Here is a 20,202-nt window from a genome sequence, read left to right as displayed (position 1 = left end):
TGACAACCTACTGTTATCGCAACGTGCACACTTCAGGAATCTGAAAGTTTTCGTGATGACGTGGTTGCTTTGGCTAATTTCGGTAGCTATATGTTTCGTGTGAATATTTACTTACTACGGTCTGCACTTTGTGGTTTATTAGGCTAAATATGTATCGGTAATTTGTTAAAAGTTAAATTCGCGGGACTCCATCTTTGCATACGGTCGTGGACGTCGGAAGTAGGGCTCCTTTGTAGTGCTGACAGCATGATTTGCATAAGAGTTTAGGCGGGACACATTATTTCATTTGTCTCATTTTCAAATTCCGCGTAAAAAATCGCAATGCACTCGCGTGTGATGTCATGTCGAGCGGATTGAACTCTCATCGGGAGAGCTGAATGATCTTTTCCCTGTTGCGAGACAACTGATGGTGATTCCACCTGAACATATTTTAATTGGCATTTTTGATTTTACACGTACCGTTTCCGAATCAGAGATGAAATCATGCTAGAACCTGAAGGCTGATTGCAGTATGATTTAAGCCTGATTCGACCAAGTAACCTAATAAAAATGTTACAGCGCTGGTTGGCAGAGAGGTCACTCGACCCTATTTAATTGGAGAATCGAACCCAAACCAGGCGCGAATGATTTTGAATAGCCCGACCCGACATCCAACTCTAAAATCTACGGAATCACTTTAGAAGGAACTGCTTCTACGGCAGTGTCTGCATCAAGCAAAGTTGTAGCACATGTTTAAAACTTATATCGACCAAATATTTGTAAGTTATCTATCCCATTTCGAAGAATCTCATTTCGTACTTCTGATAGGCCTATTACTAGTTGTCCGGACGGCAAATCCAAGAAAATATTTTAGATTATAACACATCGAACTATCTAACAATTGTACATCGCACTTTACTTTTCTTTACTCCAAATGGTTTCAGAAATATCTGATTACCCAAATCTGGTTACAAATAAAGCTCACCATATTGAATCCAACTGTCGCAGATTAGTCTGCAGTGCCCTGACTCCATACCCCATGCTAAAACCTCACGAAAATTGCCGATGTTTCAATACCTAATGTTCAATACCGATATTTCTTCAAATTAGTAATTTCAACTTTATATTATCAGCGAACCGGGGCACTAAACACTTCTGGTGTAGCTTAAGTGCTGCTGCCGTCTGTTTCTCATAGCATGCAGGCTGTAAAGGAATCCTGAGAACGTTGTTGGTCGATAAATCACACCCAAAAAGACTATCATAGTTTCGATGTTGTCGAATTTATATTAAAGTGATCACAAGACATTTAATAAGGAAGAGGTGGGTACTGGGTAGTATGCTACTACACGGATAACAAAAAGCAAAACATAGATCCCCATAAACTCTGTCACATTTATACAGCTCGCATCTTTGCAAAAATAAGCTTTAGAGACTGTCTCTTGTCAGGTCCGTCTTCACTCGCGATTAACACCTTGACTGGCATAAATCAACATCCGATATGGCAGAGAGCATGCGTGTAGCATATCTCTACCCTATATCTTTACCCAGTGAGATGCATTTTGCCTATGGTTATTTTTTATGCTATAAAACAACAAAAAAACAATTTAAAACAAACATATTTAAAACCTTGGCCTTGTATATGCCTTGTATAGGGATTTTTTTAATTTATAACCACTGCATATCGTATACTATCATGTACTAACCCTAAATAGACTTGGCTGTCTGATTCGAGGATCCGGGATTTGATATACAGTCCCATTACCAACATAGCATTGTAAAACCCAGGTAACCGTAACAGTAAGAGTTTTGATGCATGAATAATTGAATAATTTTGATAATATTAAAATCGAATACAATTGGTTGGATAATACGTACCACATGAGGATCGAAGCCTAGTAAACCGTGAAATCTCGATAAAAGGGAAAAGATTGTCAAAGGGGCTACTGCGAATATCAGAAGCTGCAACAGCATCGCCGTACTTGGAGTATTACCACATCATCCACACGCCTTTTAGGGGTGTCAGTCAGGTAAACAGGCGACGAAAGCTTGAAGGTAATAAATATACAGTCATTTTGAAGTAAGCACAGGCAGATTCCAATCGTAAACACATCATTTGTGACACCTTGCTTTTCTCCAGGCGCGTGATTCGGTGCATTGAGATCTGCAAAGAATACATTAAACATTCATCATGTTTGGCAATTGTATCAAGACTACTACGGCATTGACGCGTTATCAAAATATAATTGAATACTTCAATTTCCCATTGTGTGATATGAACGTGTTCGATTCGTCCAGACGCGTCTGCATGATGGCATCACAGTCGGTTTGACGGCCGATTACACAGTGCTGCGTTAATTTTAAGGTTGCTAAAGTATTGACGGTTCTTAGTGTACTTGTTGATGCTGAATCCAAAACTGTTATCCGTTTTCTTCAATCATGTCTAGATTTTTGGCAAATTGCATTTCAATTTTCGAAAACTGCAGTTTTCAGCGTTATGCGATTGAGAATTGGGACGTCATAAAAAGAATTTAGAAATCATGTTTTGATGAAAAGTTTAGAAAATATTTCAATTATGACGAAGACCATTCCGTATAGCAGTGGTTCTTGAAGTGGGGGACACGAGCATCTGAAAGGGGCGCGAAGCCGCTGTTAACATGGTATATCCATTGTCTATTGCAGAGGTCTCAAACTCAAATGTGCTTGTGGGCGAATTTCCTAGTTTTTGATGACGCTGCCGGCCGCAGCATCAATAATAGGGATATTAAATGTATTGTATAATTTCCAAGCAGGCCTTATTTGATGGGACCTTGCAGACAGGCATTCAAACATCGTGGAAATGTGATTTACTATTCTGGTTTTGATATAGTCGTGATAAGTATAGACTAATATTACTGTCATTGCCAAAGTAAAATTAACTCAGCGTAAGATTTTGCCTTCGATTACTATTGGAACACATCAATAACAACTTAAATATAATAATCATTGAGTAATAGCGTTACTTCTTAACCTTTTTCGCGATCGTACCCCTTATGCTTGCAATGATACTTCTGATTTTCAACACAATTCTGATGGTACCTATATTAAAATCAGAAAGCCCATTCACGTAAAATCGCGCGTAGCGCGAAGACTGTTTTTCAGTTGAACAGATTGACCAAGAAAATATTCCACAGCATATATAGGCCTAATTCTACAATGCATCTCGTACTTCCTGATGTGGTCCTTCGTACCTCGATGGGGTCTACGGACCCTGGTCAAGAACTCCTGGAATAGAAATGTTGAATCGGCGAAGAAGTCATTGGTGTGATAGCTGCAGGGCGTATACTAGGCTACTACCTTACTATCCACCGATAATAACATGGATAAAGAGAACAAACAACACCCAGCATGTAACCAACTATACGTCACGTGGTTCACAGAATGCCAATGGTTGCCATACTGACCTGATCAGATAGCTATATACCCAACGCAACGCAAGCTACGACCTTTTGATATATTACTATCCCCCATGACAGTTTCATACATGGTTGTCACCGTTCCGAGTCGCAAGTCCTTCTCTGATTTTAACGTTTTACCCAACTCAACTCGAGTCATTTTTATTTAATCCCCCAGTCAATCAATCCGACATGTAGCAATTTTACGAGAAGGTCGCACCGACGCACCATACCAAATCACAATTTCCAGTCACGAATCATCAACGGATCATGTTTTATCATCATGAACTAGAAATGTGACGTAATAGCTGATCTTCTACCGCAGGGGCTCTCAACTTCATATGTGTAACGGGCCGCATTTTGGCATCAGAAGACGCTGCGGGCCGCAGAACGTTATTACCATGTATTAGTGGGCTACTATTAAATTTAGGCTACTGTAGCCTTTTGCACCTGTAGTATACGGAGTTTTAGTTCATTTTTACGCATTCTAACGCATTAATGGACGGCGTTCGTACGTATGCAATTGCTATTTTTTGTGAGAATATATATCTTGCAGCGGCGCAAGTAAATTCCCTTAATGGAGCTTGCATTGCATGCATTGTCAAGTCGGTATATGCACCTTCAAACCCCTCCACCACTCTCTGTCTTAATGCGTGAGCGAGCAAGCATAAATTACGGTCACTTTTTCGTTACAGCGGTCATCACTTTGAGCTCTCAGAGATACGAGAATAAGTTTGGTGTTTCGGGGTCTTTTCTGTGCACAGCAGAAGTTACAGAAGTCAGCTTTGTCAAGTTGATGTTTATCGTTGCTGGTCACATCCCCACGTTTGCCCAGCATTTCTGCTGCAAATATGACCACTTTCATAAAATGCACCCAGAAAATGAGCTATGCAATGTCTGTGGAGTCGGTGGATTCTTCCAATGCTGGGCTAAAATAGTCTACGCGGCAACGTGTTTCAGAACGTAATTTGTCATGTGATGGCGTCCATGCTTCTAAGTTCCGGAAACAGCGAATATTCGCACAGTTAGGGCTGGGCACAATGATTCGAGTACTCGAATCTGAATCGAGTATTGATTTTATTGATTCGAGTCGAGTAGTAAAATACGATTTTTTCGAGTACTGAAATTATACGCTCCTCACCACTGAAAGATAATTTATCAACGAGAAATATAGTTATGATACTAATTTTCACCGTTGAAGCCCTGAAACCTTGATTGGCGGTATCGCAGCACACGAAACATACAATACAAAGCTACGAAGGGTACTGGACGTAGCACATTTCTGAAGTCATGATTATCCCACAACATTGTCATCAAATGGAATGAAATCGGTGTGGTCGAAAAAATAGCAAAGTATGTTTATGTGATGGATAACAGGCATTATATTCTTTGCGATGGCAAAAAAGGTACATATTTGAACTTTGGGATATTGCGTTGTGATGTGACGTCATAATGAGTGATACTCGATTACTCGACTCGACTCGAAGCATATTACGTGATTCAGAATCGAATCACTCAGGTACTCGATTTTGCCCAGCCCTACGCACAGTATGCTAAAGTTTCATTGCAATCACACCTTTTCAAGCAGATTTCTTGGGTATAGCGATATTCCAATGCGTCTGCAGCATTATTAATTTTAACACTGCCTAGAACTATGGATTGCTGGACTTGACACCTAGATATAGCAACGTTTTGTCCTAAGATCAGGCGATATGTAGGCTAATCCAGAAGATTGTGCCGTTTTAAGCGTCTACGCCAGTGGTTCCCAACCTTTTTCGATGGCAGGGCCAAATTTGGAATTTCAGAGTAGACGGTCGGGGCCGCACGAATACCAGGGCAATGAAAGAAACCCAAGATAGTCACCAAAATATGAAAATTGGCATTGTTCCGATCATTCGCTTGACGCCATTGGCCATTGTGTTGCCGCGCTCCCGTTGTTCAGAACAATCAACCTTTGCTGGCTATTTCGGAGTAGTTTTATTGCCCTGGCGAGATTTCAATTCGCATGTTTGCAATCAGTGCGACACTTGCTTTCGATAAACACCGACATATCAATAAATTATTCGGACGCTTGGGTCGCGAGCTATAGGACCACCAATTATGCTTCTTTTTGCCGGCTAATCAGTACGTATCTAGGCGTATTCAATCGTAAGTCACTTGTTGAACATCTATCCGTAAATTAGTTATCAATACCCATAGCCGTAACAGCACTTCGTCAGCCCCCCCCCCCCAAACGTTGCTCTTGGCCCCCCATAGGGTGATAAACCGAACTTCGAAGCCCCCCAGCCCCCCTCTGGCTAGATGGCTGTTTACCGCTATTTATCATCTAAATCGGGTGTCCGTTTTAGGCAGCTTCTCTCGACTGTTCGCGCGAAGCGCGAAATTTTTTTATAATTCATGATTGAGTCGGTCAATTTAATCGGCAATTGCATATATATTGATATCAATTTTTATCCTCTCTCTGCTCACGTTATCAGATTGACCGGTTGAGCCGAGTGAGTTGTGTTTGAATAGGTAAGACCACTCAATAATAATTAAACATCTTCGGGCGTATACCCGTTGGTAGGAACGAAACAACACTTCGTCAGGCCCCCCAAAACACTTAGGTCTTGAGCTCCCATAGGGTGATAAACCGACCCCCCGTCCCGTTGTTCGCTTCTGCCACGAAATCAGGATCACCGTTTAGTGAGCCAGCGTGGAGTGCGAAAATTTGAAATTCCAAAAGGCCGTCGTGGGGCGCACAAAATGCTCTTGCGGGCCGCGTATTTGAAGCCTCTGGTCTATTGTCTATTGTCCTAATTTCCTATTTAAGAATTCTCTCCGCAATAGCCATAACCTTCAATGCCATCAAACTATCCGTTGCGATTGCTAGCAATCTGATTTCTCTCTTTAATATTTCGTAATATCACGATTAGGGGGAGCGAAACTTCTCGCTATCAAAAAGGGGCTCGTGTCTGAAAATGTTTGAGAACCACTACCCTATAGTATTCTGTAAAGAAGTTTCAGGATTATTATCACCTTTGGGCATAGGCCACAGATCTGTGAACTGATCAAGGATGAAGGTTTCACTGCACACATGGGTGCAGTAGAAAAATGACCATGGGCAGCTTTTCAGGTTGTCATTTTGGACTTCCCTAGAAAGCATAGAAGCCCTGATTATGAAGCACTGGTCAGAGAGCTGCTTGAAAGCTTTCAATCCCTTGGAGCCCTGAGCTCTGTGAAAATGCACTTTCTGACTTCTCATTAGGATTACTTTTCCAGTCCACTGTGGTGATTACAGCGAATAACAAGGAGAGAGATTCCACAAAGACTTTCGCCAGATGGAAGAAAGGTATCAAGGATACAGGGACTTAAACATGTTTTCAGATCACCGTTGGTGCTTAAGGAGGGAGCCACATAGCTCCACACATAGAAGAAAATCTTTGAAGCGACATTTATTGTCGGCATAGGGGAGATGTGGTACCGATGGATCACTGGGACCGAAAATACTTTGACAGTTCTCTATGATAATTCCATGATTACACTCCGTGAACTTGTCTACAGTTGCATGCTGGCAAAATCGACGTGAGCGAGCTATGGGGTCTCTCATAGATGATTTTTGTTTTGGGGGGTGTAAACTAAATTAAGATCGACATATACATTTTTATTTGTAACCTTCAACACGAACAAACCAGCAATCATTTTTATTGTGAAGTGTAGGGCTTGTATCAGGCTATATAATGACACCTATTATTTTTTTCAGTACTTTCCTTGAGTGGACTTTTTTTCGATTCATGTAAAAAATTCGTAGGGTGGGGACCGATGATACAATAGCCAAATGAAGCAAAATAATCAAGCATACTAATTATGAAACAAATGAAACATGCCTACGTACAGAAAATCTTTATGTAATAATTGCATATGTTTTATCGCCATAACGAGGTATTTGGAAGTCACACTGTCGATTTTCGGGCAATATGTATGTACCCTCAAATTTATAAATCCGAGCCTAAATCGAAACGTGATTTTATGACAACATTTGAGTTAATATTTATTCTATTTTTGGACAGTTGCGACCAAACATTCTTCTTTGGCTTGCTGTAGCTTAAATTATAATACTGAGCAAGAAAAGTAGTCACATTTGAGTTTTTTAGGGTATATGTGTCATAGGTCCCGAGGTCGTGTGCCATTGGACCCACCGGGTGGGGACCGATGACACGTTCGAGCAACAAATTTTGAACGTCCATAAATATTTTTTGAAAAGACGGATATTCATGTATATGTGAGCGATTGGTAGAGCTTGTATCAAAGTGCTGAGCCAGCAAAAGATCTGCTGTTTTCGGCTGAACATTTCGGGGCCAGCGATCATTTTCCAATTTTTGATCCATCGGTACCACATCTCCCCTATATCATTTACAGCATAGGCTATATTGTTATTGTATTTATCGTCGGAATATCAGTATCAGTATCAGTTTAAATTATCATCATGTTCCGCACGACGCTTTCTTGGTTAAGCTATTTTGAATACTTCGTTTCCATTTCACATTTCACTCATTGATGTTGACAAGGATTTCGTATTTAAAACACATTTGTGATGTTAAAAGTGTTCACTTGTCTATAGTTGAAAAATATCAATTTATACCTATTTCTGTTAGGTTGAGCGCCATTGAACAAAATTATGCTTTCTTGGTTAGTTGTAAGCGACTTTATTTCAACTGTGTTGCTATATTTTAGTAGTATATGAAACGGCTGTCATGGCAAAAACCTTGAATTCAAATAAAAGTACCATCTTGCAAAAATTTACAACATGCATAACCAATCACGCTACCACAGAAATTAGTTTCTTTGTGTAGAACAGTGGTTCTTAACCTTGCCTCCAGCGCCCCCAAGGGGCGCTTGCGATTTTGAAGGAGGCGGGAACGCTCAGGGGGCTTTGCAGTAGATGATGTGGTAGCAGGACATATCCTTAATGAGTATTCAGAGCAAATTAACATTCCACAAAACATGTCAAATCTCGAAATATTTGGTCGCGAAATGCGACGATGTTAGCGACGATGTTTGCTACATATGTTTTTATACATGTGGTCAACCTTTTGCTAGTCACAGGCGAAATTTCGAGTGCACCACCTTCTGGCGGGCCGTAATTTTTCCTACTACTATATTTAACGCTCATTCCGGTATATTACCCTACATTGCTGCAATCTCGATCATACAAATCACAAAAGGGCAAAACACTTGAATTTACGCTGCAACATGCAGGATAAATGTGACACTTGGCGCAGCTTGCTTTGTGAAAGGTTTTCAACTTCTGGTAACAAGTCAGACGAAGCAAGAGATGGTATTCTTTTCCGCCGGCACCATCGAGATGCTTTGACGACGGAGTAGCGATACGTCCGTGAGGTCATCTAGTCTGCGCCCCCGTTTTTCTCCTCCATGCTATCCGTGATTGCTGAGCGCCTAGGAGGATAACTGCGGATACAAATTTTCGAGTCTTTGGTATGGACCCGGCCGGGGATTGAAGCCGGGGATCGAACCCACGACCTAACGCTCGAGAAGCAGGACGAATCACCGTTACACTATCTCGATCGGTGAGCAATAATCAGACCACATTCTAAAGGGGCGTTGGAATACTTGATCTTAGGTTGCTCTTCGTGAATTTCATTGTTGAAAACAATTGTTCACATGCGTACGTGCTACCAAAAGTCGATGCCATTTCTTTTGCATTGTTGGTCAAGCTGGGATAAAGACCCATTTCAAAAACGTACTCTTTGTTAGGGTCATGCAGTGATATCCTCTTTGTATAAAATTTGTCATTGGCGTCCACATTAAACGGAGTATACTGAGTAGTCAGAATTTATTGTGTACAGAACGAATGTCGAAAAAGCGGGTGGAAATTCAATAATTACATTTCGTATCACAGTTACAAATGTATAGTGCTGGTACTAGGTTTGCTCTCTTCCAGCAAGATTAGGTACCCATTTTCGATTACAAGATTATGAGTCGGCGATGTTAGTATTTTCAAGGAAAGTTGCTATTTCATTTTTCAGTTTATACACTCGTGCAAGCATAGCTCCTCGACTTAATGCGCGGACATGGCTGATATACAGGACATCGCCATATTGATTCTCTGCTTCTAGTAATATCTGGGGTATCTGTCGGTGATTCAGTTTGTGAGACAAGATCAGCTTTCACCATTGTGTCCAAAACACTATTCAGGATTGTTATGTTGGCGTACAGTGTCTTCTGGGGAATTAGACTACCGATGACTAACCTACGGACGCTAGTTACCTATAATGAAACAGGGAAAGTTTGAGATTTTGTCATTGCGTCTGAAATGTTCCAAGCGTTTTTGAAGCAGAGGAACGGCACCTTTCTTGCCACACCCCACCAGAGTGGCAAATCATTTAAAAGTATGGTATACCTTCGGTTGCGCGATACACCCGCTTGATAAGCACTGGTCTGGTCTTCTCTACTACGGACAATCTCCATCTCCTACTTTTAGTACGAGATACTAGTCAACCGCCTTCGTACTAGTTTTATGGCGTAACAATAGACTAATACAACGTAGGCTACTTATATCATAGCAATGCTGCATTCTTTCCAAGCAGTGCTGCACTGCAGATTGGAACTCATTTCGAAATGGCGGCCGCATTCTTGTGGTAACTAATTATTTTGTCGCGGGCCGGACGATTTCGCTTGGCGGGCCGGATCCGGCCCGCGGGCCGTAGGTTGCCGACCCTTGGTATAGTTAATACTGGGAACATCATCGTCCGAATACTGTAGCGTTGTCAATCAGGTAAACTGGTTATAAAAGCAAAATGCAAATTATATTAAGTTAATTCTTCACAAGTAACCACAAATTCATAACGATCACCCAAACAGGAGTGCAACTCTTGAAATTAAAAATAACAATCATTTGTAGATAAACGCGGGCTGATTCCAATCGTAAAACGCATCGTTTGTAACGCCTTGCTTTTCTCCGGACGCCGGATTCGGTGCATTGAGATCTACAGAGAATACATACAATTGCAAAATATCTAACAGCTAAATCAAGAATAGTACGACTATTATTTCCTTCTGTTGATTTGCATGACGAATGGACACGCGCTCAAAATGATAGCGGACCACAATATACTGGCCCACAAGCAAACTCAACATGACACTGGTACATATACACGGCGCGTAGTAGTAGCTGATGGTAGGACTGTGTGACTGACAGTGCCTGGACGGCATTTCAATTGCACTAAACAGTATTCCAATGAGCGACCGATCCTGGCAACAGCAGGATCTGCTGGTGATCGTAGCGTTGATTTCTCTGCCATCTCTCTCTCCCTACTTGGCATATAGTATTCTCAGCCGGATGAAAATGTGGTTGGATATCAGGTGTTAACAAATCCAATACTATACAATCAGTTGTGATTGCGGCAGAAGGGACACGAAACTAAATTTGTAGTGGATCTGATCAGGCATGATCGTAGCAGAAATACATTATCTCGACTCGATGTTCGTTCATTCCATAGAATTTATGGTATGGATATATAGGTCAAGCTTATAATTATAGCAAGTGAATTTGAACCGTTTTCAATATAAAACTAACATAACGTAAAGAAATGTTTGTCAATGTAGTGTACTGCATGTATCATGACAGAGTATAATCAAACTAGCTTTTATCCATTCTTCAAAATGATAGGAAATCAAGTAACAACGGAGTATTCACGTCACTTTGAACCTACCTGGGTATTCTCTGCTGGCCGCATAACCAGGAGGAGGTAATGATCTTGGAACACTGCCTATAGTTACAACAGCATATGTCCGTGAATCGAAAGTACACGTTCGCAAATAACCACGCAACTGTAAAGATAAAATTTGGAACATATAGCCTACTCGGTCAAAAGTCGCATAAGGATACAAATTCAAAACGATGTATATCCTTAGCGTCAAGCAGCGGTTCTTAACCTTGTTTGCTTCCTTGCGCTGGCGATTTTGAAGGGGGTGGAAACGTTCTTGGGGGGCGCTGGTCTCAGCAGTGTTGGGATGACTCGAGTCATGACTTGACTCGAGTCACCTTTTTCGTATGACTTGACTTGACTCGAGTCACTTTGCTAAAATGACTTGACTTGAATTGACTCGGCGTATCAGAAATGCGGATTGACTCGTGACTCGGAGCAGAATTCATGAATCAATTTCAAGTCATCAAGTAATCGGTGTCGATAAAAATCACTGTATATTGCTCTTACATATATTCGGATTGTTCACGAAACGCTGGTGTAACCCTTGAAAGCGACCAATAATTCAAGGATCGAGCGTTTCACGGAGCCTCGATTGTTCTCTCATAAATAAATTGATCGCAAACGAAGTGATCGAAACCTACAGTTACGCTGTCGTAAACTCAGGCAGTAAAGTAATGAAATAGAAAAATGTCTATTTCTGTTCTCTGTTCTTACCTTTATCGAACCTCTTGTTTTATTGAAATTGAATTCGAATATAGTGTATATTGTCCTCAACCATTAGAGCAAGCTCGAATTTTATCATATCTATTTGTAAATGAGTAATGTATTGCATTTTATCAATTCGTTTCTCTATTCTCTATTTTGGCTGATAACTATATAAACTAAGGCTATGCAATTACTTATGTAGCTTAACAGTTCTACGTGTATGTGAGCGATACAGCGCCTTCTTGTCGGTATCTTTCACTCTAGATTCGTTCATTGGTTCGGAATCAATGATCACTCAATCTGTATTTCAGACAGCTAGCACATTGCAATGACGTAACCATGCCTCATACTTCGAAAAGGCAACTTGACTTGAAATGTGACTTGACTCGTGACTGGACTTGACTTGACTCGACTTGACTCGAGTCACCGCCAACAATCGAGTGACTTGACTTGACTCGAGTCACCTTTGAAAATCGATTGACTTGACTTGACTCGAGTCAAAATGTGCAATGACTCGGAATGACTCGTGACTCGAAGGTAGTGACTTGATCCCAACACTGGGTCTCAGGGGGCGATATGGGGGGCGCTGAAGAATAATGGCGTCGCAGTAGTAGTAGTAGTAGATGATGTAGTAGTAGTAGGCAGTGGTGGCTTTTGGGGTGGGCGAGGTGGGCGGTCGCCCGGTGCCCCCCCCCCCATTGGTCGAAGGCCCCCCCCCCCCCTATTTGGATTTTGCGCTTTTTTCAAGGAGAATGACGGATAAACATGGAAATCCGTGCACCTAGCAAGAATATGATTCCGTACAGATGTGTCAATCATCATCAAATCACTGCATTTGTTAGAAAAGTCCCGTATCCCGATAATCATCACGTCTCTGCATGCAGTAGAATTACTTAGTTTTTATGTAGTCTATCCTTGCACACATGCAAAATAGATGTGGCCGAATCCAGCACCTGGGCAAACCTTTGCGGTGGTGAGAGATAGATAATAATAACCGATGCGGAAGGGGGGGTCTGGGGGGCGGTGCCCCCCCAGAAGTTACAGATAGATACTGATAGGGGACCCCTCGGTAAGTCTCGCCCAGCCCCCCCCCCGTTCTTAGGGCCACCACTGGTAGTAGGTCATATCCTTAATGACTATTCAGAGCAAATTAGCATTCCAAAAAACATGTCAAATCTCGAAATATTTGGTCGCGCTACGCGGCGACGTTACCTAGATATGTTTTCATAAATGTGGTGGGTTATTATAATTCATGTAAAATGCATTGCGCGTAGTTTTAGATCGCCAATTGTCCGTTGAAACACGACCGTCACGCTTGCTAGGGTTATTTTCAACAAAATGTTTCGAACTAGGTACTAAATCCTCTAGCGCACAGCGTGTGGAAATCGAAGAAGGAGGCGCATGTGTATCACTTTTGAGAGTGAGAGCCCTTTGTACACAAAGTATGCTTTGTGCACGAGAGGAATAACTAAATATACTTGTATTTGAGAGCTAAAAAATTAAATCGTCAGAGTATTTCTTCATTGTAATGATTGTATCATAAAGGGTGATACTATCTAGTGTTGTGGTCCACAACCTCACCTGAACGTTATATAATATGAGTTGCTTTGTTTGGAATACATTCATGTTAGAAGTATTAACTGGGTTGAGTACTGAATTCAATGTTAGCAGATATGGGCTATGCATCCAATTCGCAGTTGACTTACCTAGTCACACAAAGCACTAAAACAAAATCCAACACCATTAATTTCCCCGCATTGCCTAACGCAGATGTGAATTCGGGATGCGTACATCTGGTTCGTACCACAGGTATGAGACCGTACCCGATTGTTGTTATAAAAACTTTGATTTGACCCTGAATATACCACATACAATTGTTATGTGGTTTATTATAGTAGAGTGGTCCTCGAGCGCGATTAAATCGCGAAATATTACAAATATATCAAAGTCCCGAAAATACCGACTGGACTTTGACCTCTTACCAGGACCGAAACTGCTGCAGCCCAAACCCTCAATCGAGGGGGGTAATGTCAAAGGGTGCCCTAAATTATTTCGGTGAATGAACATAAATTACACGTCATGTTTTGACGAGGAAAAAATACGCATAATTATAGAAAATAGAAATTGACATTTCGATGTCGGCCAATACCACGTCACGATGCACGAAGACATGAAGTTCCGGCCAATATGGGACTCCGAGAGGAGTGCCAAAATTAAAACCTTAGCCGAAGAAGATTGCCCTTATGTTGACCGTGAATTTCGATGTATATAAGTCTAATTGTCCATAGGTCCGAATAATCATGTCGTCGCAATCTGCACCCACAGGACAAATAACATCCATCAGAGAAAAAATATTTGCCAGTGAACAAATACCAATTTTGAACCGTGTGCTTACTTCAGTTTAATACGTTCATGCGTTTCAATATCTTTTGATTATATAGCGGACAAGAGGTAACAAAATAAAAACATGTAATCGAGTAATTTGTACCAACGCCTGAATATGTCCGAGTAATAATTACCTGGCCTTCATTTTCCAAGACAATAGCTCACTCAGCGCTACTGGTAAATCTGATTACGTGGACCGAGAGGATAAAAAGTTTATAGGACATATATATGCAACTACCGTCTATTCATTCATGCATTATAGAAACATTTGGCGCCTAGGGCGAACAGGCCACACAAACTTTGCTGACTATCGAAATCACGCGACGGGGTTCTTGGGAGCGAAGCCCCACGAAGTTTGGTTTATCACGATATGAGTGGCCAAGGCAATAGTTTTCATATGGGGACTGGCGAATTGCTGTAACGGCCCGCCCTCTTACCCAATGTCTTTATTGCGGTCCTTACAATATGGGGTAGGGGGCGCTAGAGCACGATAAATTTTGAATGGGGCGCTGGAGGAAAAAAGGTAGAGAACCACTGGCTTAGAGAGTGTCTTCACATCCAAAAGATGGTATATAAAATCAGAATCTAACTCAGAATTTTGAAACCCTGTTCTGGAAGTTTCGATCGATATTGATGACCAACAGTCGCTCATTTGTGTATTTTACGATTCAAGCCAATTTATACATTCAACCGCTTGCTTATAGTTCCTTTGGTTACTTGGCAGAAGATACGCTTCTGATTGATTAATGGTGTAACGCACGGGACCAATTTCCTAGTTTTTGATGACGCCGCGGGCCGCAGCATAACGAGCGCCATTCAATATCTTTTTTTTTCAAGTAGGCGGTATGCGTCTGGATTAAATTGACATATTGAAACTGAACTTGCATACTGACATTCACGCACACCCCGTGATAATGTGATTCACTGTAGCGATTCAGCCCTGGCACGAAAAATCACATCAATAAATTTTTGAATAACGTGTTACACTTAGTGGAGAGTCGGCATAATTTGTCAAAATTATGAGATATGGACACAATGCGAAAGGACAATATGCATCATGTTATCATAAAAGCTGCAGTGTTGTCATTTTGCAGTCAGTGGGCCACAACTATGGGTAAAATATTTTAGAATTTTTAGTTTTTGGAGCATTTTGAAGTCAAATCTATCTTTTCAAATCTGAAAAATCATATGTGGCACTTATACATCCAAAATATTCTCGCGGGCCGCGTGTTTGAGACCGCTGGTGTAAAGAATTGTTATAAATCAGGAGTAGCCAACCTTTTCATCTCACGGGCCACATGAGATTTACGAACCATTGCGCGGGCCACTTGAATGTTGATCATTTTTCTTGTCGTCCGATAGGAGCGAAGCAATTAGGTCATGGTGAAAATAACACATATGTTTCTGCGCATCAAAATCGTTAACAATTATGTCATGAAAACACGATCTGCATTGATGACTTAGTCGCGCGAAATTTGTTCATAGTTTGTGAATGAATTCTGTCAATAATAATGATACTTGCATATATTGCGGGTAGCCGCTTCATAATGCGTGGCTCTTTTGGCAATGACAGGATAATGCGGCGCTTGGACATACATCGATATCGAAGATTTTGGTGAACATGCGTCTATCATTTTGGGCAAAGGTTTCATCGCCGATGATCTTTCTGTGAGTGCAGACGCGAAGTCTCGTGTTCGACGACAAATTATATCATAATTGGGAATACAATTAGACTCAAATCTGTAAATTAGGGGTATTTTTTATTTTTAATATTCTGGAGGGGCATCGATACTAAAAGCAAGAATTCGAGTGGCAATAAATCGCGCGAAGTGCTAAGACAAATATGAAGTCAAATAAATCTGGCAAGAAATATTCTACTCTATGTTCAATTGGTCATCTACAAAGATCTACGAAAAATGTGGCTGGCCCATGGCTACGCAAATTTGTTGGAACTGATATTTTAGTCATCAACTTCCCAAATTTCGCTGTCACGCTAATAATCTTTGATTAACCCTGCAAGTTCACATTTAATTACTTAAGTAATTCATTTTGCAGATAGTATAACTAAATTGGAGAATTACCTCGTGAGCCACTCAAAACCTTCTCGCGAGCCACTATGGTTGACCGCACTGTTATAAATGCCACGTCCCTTATTCCAATGTGTCAAACATCAATTGGGTTAAAATGCTGTGTTTAATTTATACGGCGTTATAACTCTGATGTGTTTTCGTGTACTGCGTCTTTGGTAGGAATACACATTCTTTTTCGGGTGTTGGCAAACTAGCAAAATTATAAAACACTCGCGGCACACTCACAGGAATATAGCTCTTTGGATATCTTTATTTATATCAATATATATACGACTGACACGTGCTTGCATTTGTTGACAAACATACCCCCATTTCGTCTTAAATTACAAGAACCTTCCCTCAATTACAGCTGTTAATTTCATTCATAACAAAAAAAAGCAATCTTCCTTTACTGAAGGAGATGCACATGGCACAACATACGCCCCACTCACCATGATGACGTAGTCAAATTTGATAACCTTCAAACTGTTGTTCGACGGCATCAAGTCGGGCACTTGTAACTGCACGTTGTTCAAATTGATCGTCTTGCCTGGATTGCATGCCGGACCGTTCTGAGCAACGATCATGCGGGGTACTACCTTTTCTCTGCCGTGAGCTCTGTATGTGACGCGTAAAGCAAGTCCCAGTACAGTTTGTTTCACTTTTGTTGAGCTGGAACATTTCAGACTGTTATATTTGCTGTAGTGAATAACTGTAGTGAAGATAAGGAACCTGCTGTTTTTTAGAGTAGCATTCGCGACGATTGTATCTCCGAGAACATAACCAGTTCTGTCAGTGCCAACTTCCCCTTCTATGGGACCACTCATACATCCGCAGCATACTGATGTTTCGTCGCTTCCCCAGATGGTGCCTGAGAGCATAAACACGAAAAGTTTGGAATAGATTCTGGTCGTGGTTCGAGTTCGTCTCATTAATATTTTCACCAGGTCAAAACACCACAGTATTGCGATGAAATGAAAAGACAGGAAGGTGTCTGAATGACTTAGAGTAGGGACTTTCAATCACAAACACCCTAGACCCGTGGTTCTTAGCTGATGTTCCATGGAAGACCAGGGGTTGAGCGATCAAGTCTAAGATCAAGATTGAAGATACACACTAGACTCGTACATATGATTTGTCTTTATACGCCCATCTTGGCCATCTATGGTTGCAGTTAATTAGGATTTCATGTGATGGAACGTCTTGTGCAACGGGTTTGGCTTTAAAATCCTAACCCCGTCCTTTTCAAATGCCGATTAAATCTTTTCGTTTTCTGTGCGAAACATTTTTGGACAACTACGACCACCACAACGTTGTTGATTCACTGTTCAATTTGCACATGTAATATTCAGAAATGTACATTAGATACGTAATGTGTAAATTTGTTTGCGACTCGACAAAAATTTGGGGTTTCTCCATACCACGATTATACAGCATGGCTCAAAAATTCCTTTCACGCGTGACTGAAAATCAGCTATGACCATCAGATATGACCAAGAGCATTAAGCAATGAGCGTGGGTTCGATAAATCTTTTCGCATGCTTATGATCGGTTTTACTGGTTTTGGGTAAGGTCGTACATTTTCTAATGATTTGCATTTGCATGGAAATTTAATTTTGAATCTTTGTGACTCATTACCCGATATTGCGGGACATGATACAGACTAGATCATACAGTCCTGGTCATCTGATCCACCTGAACGGTGTCTTAACATGCCTAGAAGTGGACAGTGCTACAAGTCGGCAGACAAGAAATCACAATAAAGAATATCGGCCCTGTTTAAACGACCATTTCAGTCGAGAAACACCATGGATACCATTCAAAGGTGAAAGGCGGAGCGGAATTGTGATATATATAGATGAAATCAGCTCATCTGTGATGAACTCTCGGACATTCATGGCATATTATGGCATAACGCATGGTAATCACTGCTTCCAGTGCTATCACATGGTGGATAGCCAGTAAATTGGCGAGACATCAACGAGATATCTTCTACTAATATATGATGTATGTAACGCTACCGTCATGTTTTGAAGACTGTCCAAGTCCAGCAACTGACGCACTCGTATCACATTTTTCGTCTTTGTCGCAGAATGCAATCCGGGTCGGTCTAATTTTAGCTTCACTGTATACTTGACGTACCCGACGAAGTCTAAATATGTTCGTTCGGACGCTTGATTTCTTTCAAAATACCATGCATTAGGACTGTTACGTACCATTGTACATACTGATCGAATCACTCTTGAGTCTGAACTGGAATGGTAACTTGTGAGTGCCTTATATCAATGGGCCGGGTCGGCTTGAAGCATCACCTGTGCACAGAGAAACACACATATTATTATTATATAATAATATTGGAGTTGTGACCTTTCAGTGACTAGACTTGAGTCGGGTTATTTTCTTAAATATGGACATTTGCTCGACCGAATCTTATGGCTGGAGACAAATTGGGCGATAAACTGTCGTTTAAATCTGTTTGAATGAACCTGTTGTGTTGAAGTAGTAAAGGTAGTTCCCACGGGTAGTCAAATAAGTAAAAATAAACGACGTAACTTTACAATCAAGTACAAGTAGAAATAGCGATTTCGAAGCAAGTGAAAAAGTAAGTGTTGAATGACAACTGTTATGTAGAAATAGTCATCACAGCCACTTGAGAAGCAGCGCAAATATGCAGAACCTACATGAGTACTTATAAAAGGTAGAAGTAGGGGAGATGTGGTACCGATGGATCACTGGGACCGAAAATACTTTGAAAATTCTCTATGATAAAAGCATGATTACACTCTGTGAACTTGTCTAGAATTGCATGCTGGCAGAATCTTTCCTCTCATACAAAAAAATTTGACGTGCGCGAGCTATGGGGTCTCTCACAGATGTTTTTTGTTTTGGGGGGTGTAAACTAAATTTATATCGACATATACATTTTTCTTTGTAACCTTCAACACGAACAAATCAGCAATCATTTTTATTGTGAAGTGTAGGGCTTGTATCAGGCTATATAATGACACCTAATAATTTTTTCAGTACTCTCCTTGAGTGGAATTTTTTTCGATTCGTGTATAAAATTCGTAGGGTGGGGACCGATGATACAATAGCCAAATCAAGCAAAATAATCAAGCATACTAAGCATGAAACCAATGAAACATGCCTACGTACAGAAAATCTTTATGTAATAATTGCATATGATGTTTTATCGCTATAACAAGGTATTTGGAAGTCACACTGTCCATTTTCGGGCAATATGAATGTACCCTCGAATTTATAAGTCCGAGCCTAAATCGAAAAGTGATTTTATGACAACATTTGAGGTAATATTTATTCTATTTTTTGACGGTTGCGATCAAACATTCTTCTGCGGCTTGCTGTAGCTTAGATTATAATATTGAGCAAGAAAAGTTGTCACATCTCAGTTTTTTAGGGTATATGTGTCATAGGTCCCCGGGTCGTGTGCCATTGGACCCACCGGGTGGGGACCGATGACACGTTCGAGCAACAAATTTTGAACGTCCATAAATATTTTTTGAGAAGACGGATATTCATGTATATGTGCGCGATAGGTAGAGCTTGTATCAAAGTGCTGAGCCAGCAAAAGATCTGCTGTTTTCGGCTGAACATTTCGGGGCCAGCGATCATTTTCCAATTTTTGATCCATCGGTACCACATCTCCCCTACTTCTTTATCGACATTTTCTGGTTGAGATTGAAGTGAGACAATTGAATATAATATGTGGAATGCAAGGAATTTGACATCAAGCAATAGGAGTTGTAGAAAAACTTGAACATGACTTAAACTCCGGACTGAGGACTGTGAGCAGTCATAAACAGTATGACGTGGGCTCAGACTTGACTCGGTTAATTAAAAATGACTCAACTTAACTCGAGTCAAAACTATATCAAAGTAAAATTGACAAGTCACTCGGAACCT

At 40.9% G+C, this 20,202-nt stretch overlaps 1 protein-coding gene and 1 long non-coding RNA gene across 2 annotated transcripts in view; one reads left to right on the top strand and one right to left on the bottom strand.

Annotated features, from left to right (window-relative positions):
* Positions 1–20,202, top strand: part of LOC145444692 (uncharacterized) — a 330,781-nt gene that overhangs the window by 163,808 nt on the left and 146,771 nt on the right. The window lies entirely within an intron of this gene.
* Positions 10,195–18,980, bottom strand: LOC145445128 (uncharacterized). Its single transcript, XM_080323266.1, has 6 exons — positions 18,495–18,980; positions 18,300–18,430; positions 17,011–17,149; positions 16,731–16,950; positions 11,123–11,240; positions 10,195–10,396 (listed from the first exon to the last, which is right to left on the bottom strand). The coding sequence occupies exons 3-6, from the start codon at positions 17,103–17,105 to the stop codon at positions 10,302–10,304; spliced, it is 528 nt and encodes a 175-aa protein (XP_080179392.1). The 5' UTR covers positions 17,106–17,149; positions 18,300–18,430; positions 18,495–18,980; the 3' UTR covers positions 10,195–10,301.

The sequence above is a fragment of the Botryllus schlosseri genome, chromosome 8, assembly GCF_051294905.1.
Source record: "Botryllus schlosseri isolate E-star chromosome 8, Bs_hap1, whole genome shotgun sequence".
NCBI classification, from domain to species: Eukaryota; Metazoa; Chordata; class Ascidiacea; order Stolidobranchia; family Styelidae; genus Botryllus; species Botryllus schlosseri.
The sequence above is the reverse complement of the archived record's forward strand: the minus strand, read 5'-3'. Positions and strand labels throughout refer to the sequence as shown.